Source organism: Myotis nattereri, assembly GCF_964212035.1.
Source record: "Myotis nattereri genome assembly, chromosome: 2".
Taxonomy (NCBI): domain Eukaryota; kingdom Metazoa; phylum Chordata; class Mammalia; order Chiroptera; family Vespertilionidae; genus Myotis; species Myotis nattereri.
The window spans coordinates 155,547,302-155,564,085 of NC_138076.1; the positions used below are offsets into that span (position 1 = coordinate 155,547,302).

At 38.5% G+C, this 16,784-nt stretch overlaps 1 protein-coding gene across 3 annotated transcripts in view; it reads right to left on the bottom strand.

The window, feature by feature from the left end:
• Nucleotides 1-16,784, bottom strand: part of USP15 (ubiquitin specific peptidase 15) — a 127,472-nt gene that overhangs the window by 14,271 nt on the left and 96,417 nt on the right. For 2 of the 3 annotated variants that reach the window (XM_081082312.1, XM_081082313.1), the window contains 8 exons: nucleotides 14,419-14,592; nucleotides 13,195-13,353; nucleotides 12,891-13,115; nucleotides 2,445-2,528; nucleotides 2,260-2,354; nucleotides 1,974-2,165; nucleotides 992-1,107; nucleotides 539-811 (listed from right to left, as the gene is read on the bottom strand). In XM_081082312.1, coding sequence (XP_080938438.1) covers nucleotides 539-811; nucleotides 992-1,107; nucleotides 1,974-2,165; nucleotides 2,260-2,354; nucleotides 2,445-2,528; nucleotides 12,891-13,115; nucleotides 13,195-13,353; nucleotides 14,419-14,592 — 1,318 coding nt within the window. Of the gene's footprint in view, nucleotides 1-538; nucleotides 812-991; nucleotides 1,108-1,973; nucleotides 2,166-2,259; nucleotides 2,355-2,444; nucleotides 2,529-12,890; nucleotides 13,116-13,194; nucleotides 13,354-14,418; nucleotides 14,593-16,784 lie in introns of those variants that run through there. The other variant, XR_013995479.1, reaches the window with a different exon arrangement.

Genomic DNA, 16,784 nt, shown 5'->3' on the forward strand with positions numbered 1-16,784 from the left:
CATTTTCCCCATCTTACAGGTGGAAAAACTGAAGCAGAGAGAAGTTAAGTAATAGGCTTTGTCACACAGTATTAAGTGTCAGAATCAGGGCTGACCACAAAATGTGCAAGCCTGAGTCCATGCATGTCATTGTTGTAATATCCGTTTTTTCAGTGTTAGTGTAGCCTTGCCAGGTTTTAATTTTGAAATCTAAGAGACTGTTCCCCATATATAGGGTAGGGTCCCTAGGCCTGGCCGGCGATCAGGGCCAATCTGTGGGGCGACCGGCAGGGCGATTGTGGGGGGGCCCTAGCTGGCACCTGCTTTGGCTGGTGGCTTGGCCCCACCCACACACCCTGCCTGCCATCACCTCCCTCTGAGGCCTATTTGCATATTAGGATTTTATTATATAGGATACTTAGAAATTAAGGCTTTTAACTTAAGATTTTAGATAGGTAAGTACTAAAATTAATGTGTTGAATTTTATAGTTTCCATCTAAAAAAATAACATGCTTTTTGCTAAAGTTTAGCGTTCAAGCCATTTTTCACAAATACTTACCATCTAGCCTAAGCTGCCTATCATCAAATCTTATATGCCTGGTATCGTCTTTGATGTAGTTGGTATCAGTATTGCCTAAGTTGTTAAACTGGAATGTAAACAATCGTTTTTTGTGTCCCGTGAGTTGACCTTTGCAAGTTTCTTCGGTACATAATCCATTTTCAGAATCATTATCTCCTCCAACTGAATCTTCAGACTGACTATTTTCATTCTCAGAGGGAAGTTCTTGATCTTGGCTTGATTCATCATCTGGCTCATCTGTTTCCATTTCACCTAATTTTAGATATTAGAAATCTTTAAGTAAACTCAATGTTGCATTTAAAAATTATTAATACTAACATTACGTTTCCTAAGCTTGCTGATATCTTTTAGTTCCTTAATCCCCATCCTCTTGACTTTTCTGAGGCAAAAATCCAAGTGAAGAGTTTTCACAATTTAGTAGGCAAGTCTTACTTGGTGAGCCTTCTTCATGTATGCCATTTGGGCCATTCCCATTAATATTTTGGTCCTTACAGCAATGTAGGGATCCTTCAGTGTCTTCAGTTTCAGTAGATATTTTGACATATCGGCTTAAATAAAATCAGAAATCAAACAAGTTCAGTGCTATAAAGGTAAAAACTTAAAGTTTTCTATTCTTTCAATAAAATAAAACTTTTAAAGGCAATAACTGGTCATTTGCTAGATTCAAGGATAAATTCAACTCAAGATAAAGTTCCTTATGTGGAACTGACTAATCATTTGTTTTGGTTGTCTTCATAAAAAGTTGATTTGTTCTTCTTGAGTTTTAACATATTTTTATATGTAAAAAGTGTGTGGTAAATAATTTCTCCACTTAAAAATTCTCAGGTTAAATATATATGTTATTGCTAAGATAATTTATAGGTGTGTAACATGATCTTTATGTATGGGTTATGAGACTACAGTAATTAAAATAAGTAAGAATACTAAATATGTCAGTGATAAAGAACAAAAGAAAGGGATCAAATGACATTCTTGATTACTTTAAAATTCAATTCAAGGTTTCAAGAAGACAAAGAGCGTTTGCCTTACAATACTACCAACCATGAAAGTTTATCCTTTTAAATAAAATTGTTTATTTGTATGAGTTCTTGAAGTAGCAGTGTGTATAAAGAGATAAAACATCTGACACTGTTATGATTTTAGAGTGTATATGCATGATACATTTTTATTATTTTCTTCCAACTATTAACATTTGGTGAAAATGGCTAAAAGGATTCATGCTTCCTGGGTGTGAAATTAACTCACTAATGTTTTACATGATCAAGAAACTGGATTAGATTATACTTTGATTTTTAAATTGCTACTATCTAAACAAACTAGAGATAATACAGACTTATCTAATGTACTATGCACCTTTACTTTCTCTAGCTATTTTATATTTTATCTTCCTAATGCAGAATTATCTGACACTTACCACATTCTCAAAAGTAGGAGATTATAGAGTTTATCTTCAGTATTGTTTCGTGGTACAGCCATAAGAAAAGGCTGACCAAAAAGTGAAGAACCAGTATGGTGGGTATAACTTGAGTGTCTAAACTTTTCTCGTAGGCAAACAGGAATAATCACATGCTCTGTATCTTCTGTCCTATTGATGTTAATTTCAAACCTATAAAGACAAAGCTGAAAATAAATTCTGAAAACTTTTGTTATTCTTTTGAATATTTTCTCGTGATATTTTTCAAAATGAATTTTATACTTACACATAAATATCATCCCGCTCCATAATACTACTAAGATTTTCATCCATTGTGAATATTCTGTGAAATCTATGATTGTATATATCAGTAACTATCATCTAAAAAAAAATAAATTTCTATTGAGCTGGTTTTACAACACTGCAAAAATAAACTCCAACTTACATTCTTCTAACCCAGAACCATCTTACCTTATCTGCAGGTACTCCTGATAAAGCCGACAATGCTGTGCAAAGATCAAGTATGTTTCCAATTTTGGGGACAATCACTTTGTACTAAGAAACAAAAATTTTTTTAATGAATTTATTACTTTGCAAAAAATATTCAATAGATGAGACCAATGTCATGTTTGCTTCCTCACATTCACTTGGCATTTGGCTCACAGTGTCTCCAATCTTAACATCATCCTGGTGACAATGTCCATATGGATAATTTATCTGTACCTTATTGTCCTTTGGCTACTCAATTCAAAGACTCACATTTGCATTCAACTGTAGTTAACTTCTTAGAATTTGTTATAACCTGTTCTACCCGATATCTTAAAACTCTTTAACAGGATACTGTCTAACTATACTTACTGGTCAAACTGGAAACTCATTATTTCCTATTGTTGGCCTATTCTGAATTTTCCCCCAGTTTACTAGCTCCCTGTCTTCATACCCTTCCATTCAGACTGCACATGATTCCTCACTTCAACTACTCCATTGCAAAACCTTTAATTATTTGTTATTCAGTTTTATTCTTGCTACACTTTCTTAGAGAGCTGTTCACATAGACTAGAGAAAACTGCCCAACTTTAAAGATTAGTGCACTACAAATTCAATGCCCTATCTCAACTGGTTTCTCAGCGCTAGCCAGAAGTCTGTGTATCCCTTATTTACTTATTCTCTCAGTAACTACTTAAAATCTTCAGCATTCCTTTGGCTTCCTATTTCACCACTTCTCCCTTCATTATCTGGAGAAAATTAGATGCTACTGGAGAAGAAATCTCCAACTTGCTTTCCCCCAACAAACTTGAGTCCTTTTCTGTGCAAAGAGAATCAGGTGTCCTTCCAACTCAAGGCTAACCCTAGCATCTATGCTCTGAATCCCATGCTCTGCTGCTTCCTCTGGAACCTAAGCTCAGTAATTTCCTTTATTTCATTTTATTTTGAGTAGTACATAAACACTGGAATATATACACATTTCTAAAAAAATCAGAACGAAATAGCCCCTCATTGTTTTCCCTGATTAACCCCCCCTCCCCCCCCCCCCCCCCCACACACACAAAACCTTGTTAAAAGCAGTGTCTACACCAGCCGTGGGCAAACTACGGCCCGCGGGCCGGATCCGGCCCGTTCGGCTGTTCCATCCGGCCCGCGGAGCCGAAAGAGCGGAGGGTTCTCTTGCTCTCCCCTCCACTCCTTCACCAGCAGCAGTGTTAACATGGCAGCGTCGGAAACACGGCCGCAGCTCCTTCTTCTGAGTGGGTGGATTTATATCCACCCATTCAGTAGAAGGAACTACCTCTCAATCTTCCAGAGGCTCCTTGGAATGCCCGCGGACGCGTCTCCCGACATCACCCTGGGAATGCGTAGACACCTTATCGTGGTGATGTAGGGAGACACGCCCCTGGAGAGCACAGTATCAGAGCCTTTCTGAGGTAAGATTAAGAGCTCTACTCAAACACAATTTTTTCCTGTTCCCACATTCTGGACATCACAATGACTTGTTAATAAAACAACGAAGACTTTCAGCTGTAAAAATGCGTGCTACAGGGCATTTGTGTTAACATGCACCACTGCACATTAGCATCAACGCAAACATGATGGAAACCTGTGTACCCTGCATTAACCCTAGCTGCGCTGCATTGCAGTACTGCACCACACTGCAACGGCAGCACGGCTAGTGTGAACGAACCCTCATTCAGTGGGTTGAACAAAAAGATTGTATAGAAATGTGATGAACTAAAGATTTTATTACAAAATCGCTTAATTTCAGGGTTTCAGAAGTAATTGGACAAATGAAAAACTGAAAATCAAATGTTCATATCTAATACTTGGATGAAACCCTTTCCTGGTAATGACAGCCTGAAGTCTTGTACTTATGGACATCACCAGATGCTGAGTTTTCTTCTTTGTAATGCTCTGCCAGGCTGTCACAGTAGGGGTATATATATAATATCCTGCCATTTCCAGCTTTTAATAAGAAAAACTGTTGCAATGGGCATTTAAAAGTGGCACTTGGTTGTTTTTATAGAGTCCAGTGGATGCAATCTGACATTGATAATGGGCTCTTTCACACTATGTGCACTGCGGCTGTTTTTTGCCAGTAACGGAAGTGCTAGTGGTAACTACTGGTTACCCATGTTTTGCACTGCCCTAGCACCTCCCATACAAGTGTGTCTGGAAGACACAGCAATGTGCAGCTTTGTGTGTTAACATAAACAAAGGGCCTGTGTGAAAGATACACAGGTTTCCTATGAAGGAAAGGGGTTGTTCTCCATGGTCAGGGTGTGCCTCTGTCCCATGTCTGAACTTTTTCAGATGATTTTGTTATATATATATTTTTTAGAAGACCAAAAATGTTATAGTAGAGCAAATTTAATCACTTGTTTTTATACTTTACTGTCTTATTTTAGTAAAGAATTTAATAAGAGAACAGTACTGTTGGTTTTAGCCCAGTATTAAACATGAGTGGACCAAAGAAAAGGAAAGTGGACAGTGAATGCCGAGTGTTTAAGAGGGAGTGGACAACAAAATATTTTTTCACCGAAGCCCGATCAATGCCGGTATGTCTGATATGCCAGGAAACACTTGCAGTCTTCAAAGAGTACAATCTCAGCCGTCACTTTGCCACAAAGCATGGCAACTATGCTAGCAAGCAGTCACCTCAAGAACGGGAGGCTACTGCACAGAGGTTGATGGCTAGATTACAGGCTCAGCAAAATGTCTTTCACGGACAAACTGCAATTCAAGAGACAACTACCAAAGCAAGTTTTATGCTATCATTCAAATTAGCAAAAGCTAGCAAACCTCTCTCTGAAGGCGAGTTTTTGAAAGAATGTATGATAGAGACAGCAGGTTTCTTGTGTCCAGAGAGAAAAGGCAAGTTTGAAAAACTCAGCTTATCGCGCAGGACAGTGACTCATCGAGTGGAACTGATTGATGAAGACTTGGCCAGCAAGTTAAATAGTAAGGCAGAGTTCTTTAAGTTTTATTCACTAGCATAGGATGAAAGTAATGACGTAAAGGACACTGCTCAGCTCTTAATTTTTATCCGAGGGATTAGTGACAATTTTGAAATTACGGAGGAGTTTTTAGCCATGGAGCCACTGAAAGGAAAAACACGGGGAGAGGACTTGTATGACTGGGTGTCTACTGTCATCGAGAAAATGAAGCTACCATGGAGTAAACTTGCTAATGTCACGACAGATGGATCTCCAAATTTAACTGGAAAAAATGTTGGACTGCTAGAAAGAATTCAGGATAAAGTGAAAGAGGAGAACCCTAACCAAGATGTTATTTTTCTTCACTGTATTATTCACCAGGAATCATTGTGCAAGTCTATATTACAACTTAATCATGTTGTTAATCCAGTTGTAAAGCTTGTTAATTTCATTCGAGCAAAGGGACTTTGGCACCGTCAGTTTATTAAGTTTCTGGAGGAAACTGATGCGGATTACCACGACTTACTTTACCCTCTCGTGTCCGCTGATTGAGTTTGGACAAAGTTTTCCAACGAGTGTGGGAGCTCAAAGAAGAGATTGGTGCATTTTTGAAATTAAAGGGGAAGTCTGACGAATTTACTGAGCTGAGTGACAAGAATTGGCTGTGTGACTTTGCATTTGCTGTAGATATATTTTCACATTTGAATGAGCTAAATGTGAAGCTACAGGGAAAAGATCAGTATGTACATGACATGTACACTAATGTGAAAGCCTTTAAATCGAAGCTGATTTTCTTTTCCAGACAAATTTCAGACAAAGTCTTCACTCATTTTGCCACACTAGCCACACAGAAGGAGACCATCCAAAACGTGAAGAAATACAGCAAATCACTGGATGACCTGCATGCAGAATTCTGTCGTCGGTTTTCTGATGTTGAAAAAATTGACCAGTCACTTCAACTGGTGGCCTGTCCTTTGTCACAAAACCCTGAAACAGCACCAGAAGAGGTGCAACTGGAACTCATCGATCTTCACTCTGACTTTGTCCTAAAGGAGAAATGCAGCTTTCTTGAACTAAGAGACTTTTATGCTTCACTTAATGAAGCCACTTTTCCAAACATCCGGAGGATGGCACAGAAGATACTGGTGCTGTTTGGGTCAACCTATGTTTGTGAGCAGACATTTAGCGTCATGAACATCAACAAAGCCCCTCACAGATCCAGCTTAACTGACGAACACCTCAGGTCTATCCTGAGAATAGCCAAAACAAAACTAACTCCAGACTTTGATGCATTAGCTAAAAAAGGAGACCAACAACACTGTTCCCACTGAAGTTGATGTTTTAAAGACCAAAAACCTTTCAACCCAGTCTACACTGCCATCTACATCTATGTCCCGGGCATAATTTGGAAGTTGCACTAAAGAAAATGTTTAATTTACTGTTTACACATTTTGTTCTTTTCTATTTGTTTTAGTTTTAAATTATTTTATTATATTTAAGTTTAATTTGAAAGGCTTTTGTACCTTTCCTTTGTTAGGCAATTTTATTTTGCCTTTGCCATCTTCAATATAAGGTATGTTAGTTATTGTGCTATGATTCCTCCATTTTTTGAAGTTTCAAATTATAATAATTAGTGTTTACGTTCTTGTTAAAATGTTTGAAATGAATAAAACTATTGAAATAATAATAAAAAAGACCGTACCCTTTTATGTAATGATGTTTACTTTGAATTTATATTAGTTCACACAAACACTCCACCCATGCTTTTGTTCCGGCCCTCCGGTCCAGTTTAAGAACCCATTGTGGCCCTCGAGTCAAAAAGTTTGCCCACCCCTGGTCTACACTGACTATCATAACATCCTCACCTCCCATTCACTTATCAACGAATCCACTGTGGCTTCTGTCTTCACCTTTTTTATCCTGTTACAAATGTTGTCAATACTATCATACAACCAAGTCTTTTTCAGTCCATATATTACTGACCTCCCTAGCATGACTGCTGAACACGCCCTCCTTTAAAATTTTCCTTTCCCTACACTACTACTTTTAAAAAAAATTATTGTTGTTGAGATTATTATAGATATCCCTCTTTTTTTCTCCCATTGCCCCCTCCACTCGGTTCCAGCCCCGTCCCAGGCCTTTGCCACTCTATTGTCTGTGTCCACAGGTAATGCATATATGCATAAAAGATGTTTAATCTCTTCCCGCCCCCACACCCCCTTTCCTCTGAGAATCGTCAGTCGGTTTCATTTTCATGCCTCTGATTCTATTTTATTCACCAGTTTATTCTGTTCATTAGATTTCTTATTCATTTATTTTAAGATTCAATTGTAATTGTTAATAGGTATGTATTTGTTGCCATTTTGTTGTTCATCTTTTTGACCTTTTTCTTTTTCTTCCTCTTCTTACAGAATACCCTTCAGCATTTCATATACTACTGGTTTGGTAGTAATGAACTCCTTTAGCTTTTTCCTGTCTGTGAAGCGCTCTATCTGACCTTCTGTTTTACATGATAGCTTTGCTGGATAGAGTAATCTTGGTTGTAGGTCCTTGCTATTCATCACTTTGAATATTTCTTGCCACTCCCTTCTGGCCTGCATAGTTTCTAGTTAAGAAATCAGCTGACAGTTATATGGGTATTCCCTTGTAGGTAATTAATTGCTTTTCTCTTGCTGTTTTTAAGATTCTCTCTTTGTCTTGAGCCCTTGACATTTTAATTATGATGTTTTTGGTGTGGTCCTCTTTGGGTTCCCCTTGTTCGGGACTCTGTGCTTCCTGAACTTATAAGTCTATTTCTTTCACCAGGTAGGGGAAATTTTCTGTCATTATTTCTTCAAATAGGTTTTCAGTACCTTGCTCTCTCTCTTCTTCTGGCACCCCTAAAATGCAGATGTTGGTACGCTTGAAATTGCTCCAGAGGCTCCTTACCCTATCTTCATATTTTTGGATATTTTTTTCTTTTTGCTCTTCTGGTTGGGTTTTTTTGCTTCCTCATATTTTAAATCGTTTACTTGATTATCAGAATCCTCTACTCTACGGTTGAATCCCTGTATATTATTCTTTATTTCAGTCAGTGTATGCTTAATTTCTGACTGGTTCTTTTCCTTTTTTTTTTTTTTGGAGGTTTCTAGAAGATTTTTGAGTAATCTTATAACCGCGGTTTTGAACTCTATATTCAGTAGTTTGCTTTCTTCCATTTGTGACGTTTGTCTCCGCATTTTGGCTGCTTCCCTGTGTTTGTTTCTATGTACTGGATATAGCTGCTACGTCTCCTAGAATTGGTAGAGTGGCCTTGTGTATGTGTTCTATAGCTCCCAGCCACTCACTTGAGCTGGGAGCTCTAGGTGCACCCCTTTGTGGGCTGTGAGCAAAGTCTTATTGTAGTTGAGACTTCATTGCTGTTGGTGTCACTGGGAGGAATTAACCTCCAGGCCAATTGGCTATGAGGACCAGCTGCAACTACAATGGGAGAGCTGCTGTACAGGAGACACCCATATAGAGCAGGACTTGCTTCAGTGGGGCTTTGGTGCTCACTTGAGTGTGTCATTTATGGATGTGTAGAGTTGTAATCTGATATAGACTGACACTGAACACTGGCTTGCCGGGGTCCAACCCCAGCAGGTCCAGGGGTTCCCAAAGGCGTGGACGGAGTCGGCGAAGAAGGAATGACACGGAGACAGCATTCAGTTGATCAGCAGCCTAGCCAGGATCTCCAGCCAAGTTCTGGTCTCCATTTCCAGAGAGGTTCTGCCTAGGATCTCCAGCCAGGTTCTGTAGCCATGTTCCCTCGCTAGGTTCTCCAGCCAGGTTCTGTCCAGGTTCTCCAGCCAGGTTCAGTCACCAGGTTCTGGTCAGATTCTCTTGCTAATTTCTGTAGTCAGGTTCAGTCCAGGATCTTTTGCCATGTTCTCTCGCTAGGTTCTGTCTCTAGGTTCTGAGGCCAGTTTCTGTCCAGGATCTTTTGCCATGTTCTCTCCAGCGAAGTTCTTCTGTCTCTAGAGAACGTTCTGTGTAGGTTCTGTGCCAATTTCTCTTTCTTTCTCTCTCTCTCTCTCTCTCTCTCTCTCTCTCTCTCTCTCTCTCTCTCTCTTGTTACATCTGTATTTATACCAGTTGATTCAATCCTATCAATCTCTATTATAAAGGTTAGGGCGTTTCTTATCTCCATTCCAGGGAGTAAAGATTATGTAGCTTAAGCATGATTGTTCATAGTTAAAGTGATTAATTACCCGCCTGGCACTTAGTTAAGGGGTTTTATTCCCTCCCTAACTTCAGGGGAAAATCCCTACCTGAGGAAACAACCTTTCTCAGAGAGGAGACCTTGGCTAAAACACACAGTGCCAAGAAGGTGAGCAAACATATTAAGAACAGTATGCCATATATGCCAGGTCCCTTGAAACAGCAAGGATGGACCGGCTCCCGGCAAATTCCCCCTTTTTTATTTTTTAAAAGGAGGCATTAAAAAGAAAAAAAAAACGCAAATGCTCTCTTGTATCCATTTTAAGAGTAGGACTGGCGCTTTCCGCTATTACCTGAGGCCTGATCTATCATCCCAGGGAGAGCTTGCCAATCCTGCACTTTCCCAGGGTGGAAAGGCTGCAGTGGGGTTAAGGATAAGGCTCCTTGGGCCTACCTCCTCCCATGCCTTTACATTTACCTTTCCTTCCTCAGAAAAGCATGGACATACTTCTTGTATAAAACGTTCTGTCTGACTAAGAGTAACCTTAATTCCTCTGCTAGCAAGCATATGTGTTAAAAGATCAATACAGAGTCTTATTTCTTTAGACTCAGTATGGCACATCTTCTTAATCTAAAGATCAATACAGAGTCTTCTTTCTTTGGACTCAGTATGGTACACCTTCTCAATCTAAGAATCAATAGAGTCTTCTTTCTTTGGACTCAGTATGGCACATCTTCTCAATCTAAGTTCTGTACTATCCACCTTCTTACCCTACTTATCCTCTATAGGGGGGTCTGTAGCACCCTGGTGGAGTCCTATCCGTCCCGAGTGTGGGGGTTCTTAATGGGGGGGCTTACCTAAGGGAATCCTGTTCCAGGGGTTCCCAAAGGTGTGGACGGAGTCGGCGAAGATTATCCACCCTCTTCCTACGGTGGAGTCCTATCCATCCCGAGTGCAGGGGTCTTACCTAAGGGGTCCCTGTTCGGGCGCCAGATGCTGGGGTCCAACCCCAGCAGGTCCAGGGGTAGCCAAAGGTGTGGACGGAGTCGGCGAAGAAGGAAGGACACGGAGACAGCGTTCAGTTGATCAGCAGCCTAGCCAGGATCTCCAGCCAGGATCTCCAGCCTAGTTCTGGTCTCGAGCTCCAGCGAAGTTCTGGTTAGGATCTCCAGCCAGGTTCTGTGTCCATGTTCTCTTGCTAGGCTCTCCAGCCAGGTACTCCAGGTTCTCCAGCCAGGTTCTGTAGCCATGTTCCCTCGCTAGGTTCTCCAGCCAGGTTCTGTCCAGGTTCTCCAGCCAGGTTCAGTCACCAGGTTCTGGTCAGGTTCTCTTGCCAATTTCTGTAGTCAGGTTCAGTCCAGGATCTTTTGCCATGTTCTGTCTCTAGGTTCTGTCTCTAGGTTCTGAGGCCAGTTTCTGTCCAGGATCTTTTGCCATGTTCTCTCCAGCGAAGTTCTTCTGTCTCTAGAGAACGTTCTGTGTAGGTTCTGTCTCTCTCTCTGTCTTCTTACATCTGTATTTATACCAGTTGATTCCAATCCTATCAATCTCTATTACAAAGGTTAGGGCGTTTCTTATCTCCATTCCAGGGAGTAAAGATTATGTAGCTTAAGCATTATTGTTCGTAGTTAAAGTAATTAATTACCCACCTGGCACTTAGTCAAGGGGTTTTATTCCCTCCCTAACTTCAGGGGAAAATCCCTACCTGGGGAAACAACCTTTTTCAGAGAGGGGACCTTGGTTAAAACGCATAGTGCCAAGAAGGTGAGCAAATATATTAAGAACAGTATGCCATATGCCAGGTCCCTTGAAACAGCAAGCATGGACCGGCTCCCGGCACTGGCTCTTGGTTCTCCAGGAAGGTATAAAGTCAGCCATTGTCTGGGTCCACCCAGCAGGAGTTACAGAGAGATCTGTAGATTCCTCCTCTTTGTATTGGGTTTGGAAGTACACAGATGAGGCCCAGATACGAAGCAAGGCAGAATGGTGTTGGTGCTGGATCTTGGGCATTTTATTGATAGGTTTGGGGCTGCTGGACCCAGCTGCAGCTTGTTTGAGAGATTTTATTTTAATTTTTTAAAAAATATATATTTTATTGATTTTTTACAGAGAGGGATAGAGTTAGAAACATCGATGGGAGAGGAACACCGAACAGCCGCCTCCTGCACACCTCCCATTGGGGATGTGCCCACAACCAAGGTACATGCCCTTGACCGGAATCGAACCTGGGACCTTCTAGTCTGCAGGCCGACGCTCTATCCACTGAGCCAAACCAGCCAGGGCTGTTTGAGAGATTTTAGCTTGAGTAAGGACAGGCCATTCATATGCAAAAGCTTCTGCACACAGCTTGGGTGGGGTTGTAAATTGGATGAGGCGGGTCTTAGAGAAACACCAGGGTGGAGCAAACAGAAATGGCTGCGACCAGGGAGGTCCCAGCATAGGAACAATGAACCCTGGGAGCACCTCCGTCTGGAAGAAAGCTGCCCTCGAGTTCCTGCCCCAATGCTGGATAATCCAGTTCCTCCTCGTCCTGGTACTGGAGCTCAGGGGAAGTAGGACCTTGTAAGTTCAGTTCATGGTGCCAGCCTTTTAAGAGGAACAGCTGGGTCAGTAGCCTCTGTGTCACTGAGCCCCAATCTGCACTGGTTTTTATAGTCCGTAGTTCTTATTGCCCGTAAGAACTTCTTTTCCCAGCTCTGGGTGCCTGGGGTAGGGGTCAGGTGTGGGGCTGGGACCCCTTGCTCCTTCAGGCAGCATCCTCAGAGATGATCTCCCTTCTGATTAAAAAAGCAGCACATGTGGGTGCTGGACCAGCCCGTTCCTCGCTTCTGCACCTCCTATCAGTCTCAGTGTACTTTCTTTTTTACTTCTCTAGTTATAGGTCTTCCATTCAGCCAACTTTCCAGTAGTTCTGAACAATGGTTGTTCTGTATTTTAGTTGGAATTTTGATGTGGGAGGTGGCGAGTACAGAAGTTTACCTACGCCGCCATCTTCCCCCTCTCCTATACTACTACTTCTTATTCTTTTGTATTTCCCTGGTTACACCTTCTTTTGAGGCTCTCCTCTAATGTCCTTTGGCAAGAAAAAGCCTTTTGAGAATTATTTTACTCAAAATAATGATACTTTGCACATCCCTCATGCTTTCAAGTTTCTAAAAAGTTGTACTAACTTTTAAAGTATTTAGTTTATAAAAATCTTACATAAACAAACATATATTATTATTAGATTGTTCTTGAGCCATAAGGACTCAATACTAATTTTTTAATAAAAATAGCAAATGCAAAAAAACAAAACAAAACATTACTTACCTGCATAGGTTTGGTAAGTGGATCCATTCTAACTAAATAAACTTCCAAGGTACGTTCTTTTTTCATGGGCAATGGAAGTGTCAAGTAACAAAAAGGATCAAATGTTACTGAAATCTTATCACATTTAGGACAAACTAGAGTTGATTTGAAAAGGCCATGAAATATATCTACTATGATAGAATCATTTCTTTTTAAATGGTTTTCCCAGGCTTCTTCAGCAACTACCTATAAGGAAAACAGACACATATTACACAGAGATATTGCATTATTAAAACAATGGTGACAATAACATAATTAAATTTACCTTATCTGCCCTTCCATCAGCATCTTTTAATTGTATATATGGTTTTTTCCTAATTCTATTCAAATCCTCATGTAGTCCATCTAACAGGAAAGCTAATAGTTCTTGACAGTCCTGCTGCTGGTATCCAGAGAACTGTGGTGCAAAACGTCCTACCTGTGTCTGTAAGAAAAGCAAAACTATAAAATCAGTTCTAGGGACAGGTTGATTAAAAAATTACATAGTTAATTCTCATTATTCATGGATTTCTATTTGTGAATTCATCTACTTGCAAAAATTTATTTAAACCCCAAATCACCTATGGACACTTTTATAGTCATTTGCAAATATGATAATTGCACATATAAATACATATAATTACACATTTAAAAAATGTTTTAAAATAACTAGTCTGTAAAACAGAAATGTTGACCTGAAGAAAGAACAAGGAGAAAATATCGTAAAGTTTTATAAAAAGAATTATTAAAATTTAGGATTTCTGGGTCACTAGAAAAAATTACATAGTTCTCATTTTGTTTTTTTGTGTAAAAAGGATGAATCTCATAGAGATAACAGGAATATGCATGTTCACATATAATGTCCCTAGTCTTTGCAGTACTAAGTATTTCTTTGATGAGACTAAAAAGAAATGTGAAAAAAGAGTCAGATATCAAAAGCCTATTTACACAGCAATATTTAATAAAATGAAACTCATGAAACTAAACATGGGGAAGGATTGAGAACTGGTTTTTCCAAGGTTTAGAAAGTTAAATGCCAGAGACTTTTTTATGGTTGGTTTTTAGTTTTAAAGAACTACTATACAGATAATAAAATGTTGCCTACATGTCCTATATATTTAAATGTCATTTAAAATGTTTGTATAAAAATGGCTGAAAAGTGCTTAATTAAAAATAAATTCAATAACAAACTAAACTACTTTAGATTTTATTGATTCTAAGAAGTCACTACTTTATAAATTAAACTTAAAAAAGTTTAAGAATTACACATAAAATTTCTTTCTATCATTACTTTCCTACCCACCCCTCAGAGCCTTTAAAGACATTTTTAAATTAATCATTTGTCCCATCCCCCAGCTGGAAAATTTAAGACCAGAAATAATACTCTTTATCTATTTATGGTGCTGTGTCCCTTTGCAAGGCTACAAACCATTGTAATAGCTATGAGAACCAATTTTTGTCCTCTAGGAGTGGAGATAGCCCTCATTAAAAATATATCTACTATACTAACCTTAAAAGCTCTTGGTGTGACATAGCTAAATTTTCCAGACCACATTTGCTTGATCAATTCAGCATAAGATTTAGCTATTTCACCTCTCATTCCTAAGGGATTGTCAAAATTCAGTTCTTCTTGATACTTGTCATTGAGGAAATATTCAGTAAGCGGTGGTGTGTTGCTCAAACACTGCAAAGAATAAAATATATTTTCAAGTCAAAGTAACCACACATGTTAAACATGTTAAATATGAAGAAAGAAACAAATTGATTTGCCACAACATATAAAGAAAAATTTAAATGATGGCCTCTTGCACCGATAAATAACTGGTTAAATAAACACTCAAAATATGCACTCAAATATTCATTTCCTAAATTTTAAATCGATTACGTATAATAAATGATAATGCTAATATTTGTTGCTGTAAAATCTGCATTAATTTTAACCACAGCAAACTACCTTGTTAACTGGGAGGATAGCTCAGAGTTTTCTTTCCTTCTTTTACTTGATTGGTAGATATTATGGCTTGTCTACTCATCCCAGGCACCTGCAAATTAGCCTGAGTAGGTAAAAACTGAGATAGAGTGCAAGCACAAAATTAACTTAAAAGAGCATTTACTGCTTTCACTGTCAATTCCTTATCATGAAAGAGCAGGCTTTAAATTTTTCATTTGGTCAGACATTTTTAGCTGGAATAGTACTGATTAAATGAGTCTGAAAAAACAAGCTTAGTTATGTGAACTCTGGCTAAGTATGTTTTTACTTCTTCAAGCTCTTCTTCAATATCATAACAATCAAATTTTCCTTCATGGCAAGATTAAAATAAAAGTATGAATAAGTTATTTCTCCAACTATTTTCTGGTTTGAATTAAATAATTCAGGATTTAAAATAAAAAGCAGAAGTACATTTTTTCCACAATATTTTATCTCAAGATGGAATAATTTTAAGCTGATAATACCATATAATATGAATCCACTATAACTTTATTGATTAGAGGCCTAGAGTCATTAAGAATACATAATGAATGATATAGACATATAGTCATATAGGTAACTTTTTAAATTTTTTCTGAAGGAAGATATTTGTCTTGGAGGAAAGTGGCTAAGTGCTTTAAGTGAAGCTGTAAAGAAGTGCAAATCCACTCTTATGAGAACTTAGATTTATATGAATAGAAATCAAAGTTTTTCAAAGCTTGCTCACCACTCATTTGGGTTAACTTAAATAGTCTTGATAGCTATGAAAGGTCCAGACTACTGGATTCATGGTGATAACTTGGATGCTATAATCTATGATTATATACATGTACTGTTCGGCTAAAACCCCCAAATTAGGCATATTCAATTAAAAAAAAATAAGTTATGGTATTCTACTTCTTGATTTCAATTATAAATCAAATTATGTTTACTTAAGTAGCCACAATATCTATTTGGGAAGTTTTTTATATAATAAAGATAATACTGTCCAAATTGGTAGTCTAGCCCCCAAGTCAAGACAAAAGGAGTGATTGCCTATACCATCATGGAATTTGTTATATTCTTAGGCAATGAAAACCATATAAACAGTTAAAAATATTTGGGGTTGGCTAGATAAGCTTTGGAATCATTAATACGCCATTTTCAGCAGAAATTCTTTTTTATCTGAGCAAAAAGATAGAGGTAGGTTAAAATACAAGAGGCAATTAGGGAAAGGATCCTTTTCTATCTTTCTGCTTAACTCCTTTTAAATCTCAACCTTTCATAAAATGTTACACGCCTTCTGAGTTTCATTTTCTCTTTTCCTTTGGATTGTTCTCTTAATTATAAACCAAACACTGAAGTTAGGGCCAGGCAACCAAGACTATACCATGGCTATACAGAGCAAAGCCATCACTTAGCTGTATCATCTGAGTTAGTATAAATAGAATCAACACTAGTCATTGAGGCAAAGGGGAAGTCAGACAACATTTCCAGCCATTATCAATTCCTTATATCTGATCACAACTCAGGGTTGTAATTAAGAATATTCCACTACTGTCTGTAGTACAGTTATACAAAGAACCTAATTTATGGCTTTATGAAACACCTCAAATAACCAAATAGTGCAAACATAAATTTTTGAATATTGTTTGTACTTAATTATTCACATATATCCTTATCTTCCAAATATAACGAAAATTTCTTAGTTTACTAATTGCATCAGAGTGATCTTCTCTAAATGTTCCTTGCTATAAATTCTTTAATAGCAATTTCAGATTAAAATCTTAGATCTCTAAAAGAGTTTATCTTTTGCCCACCCATGTAGCCTCATTCCTTGCCAATACCCTTTTTAAAAAAACTCCATCCCAGCCTTACTTGATTACTTGTGGTTCCTTGACCTCCTTTCATTCTCTCTCTGTAAGTTT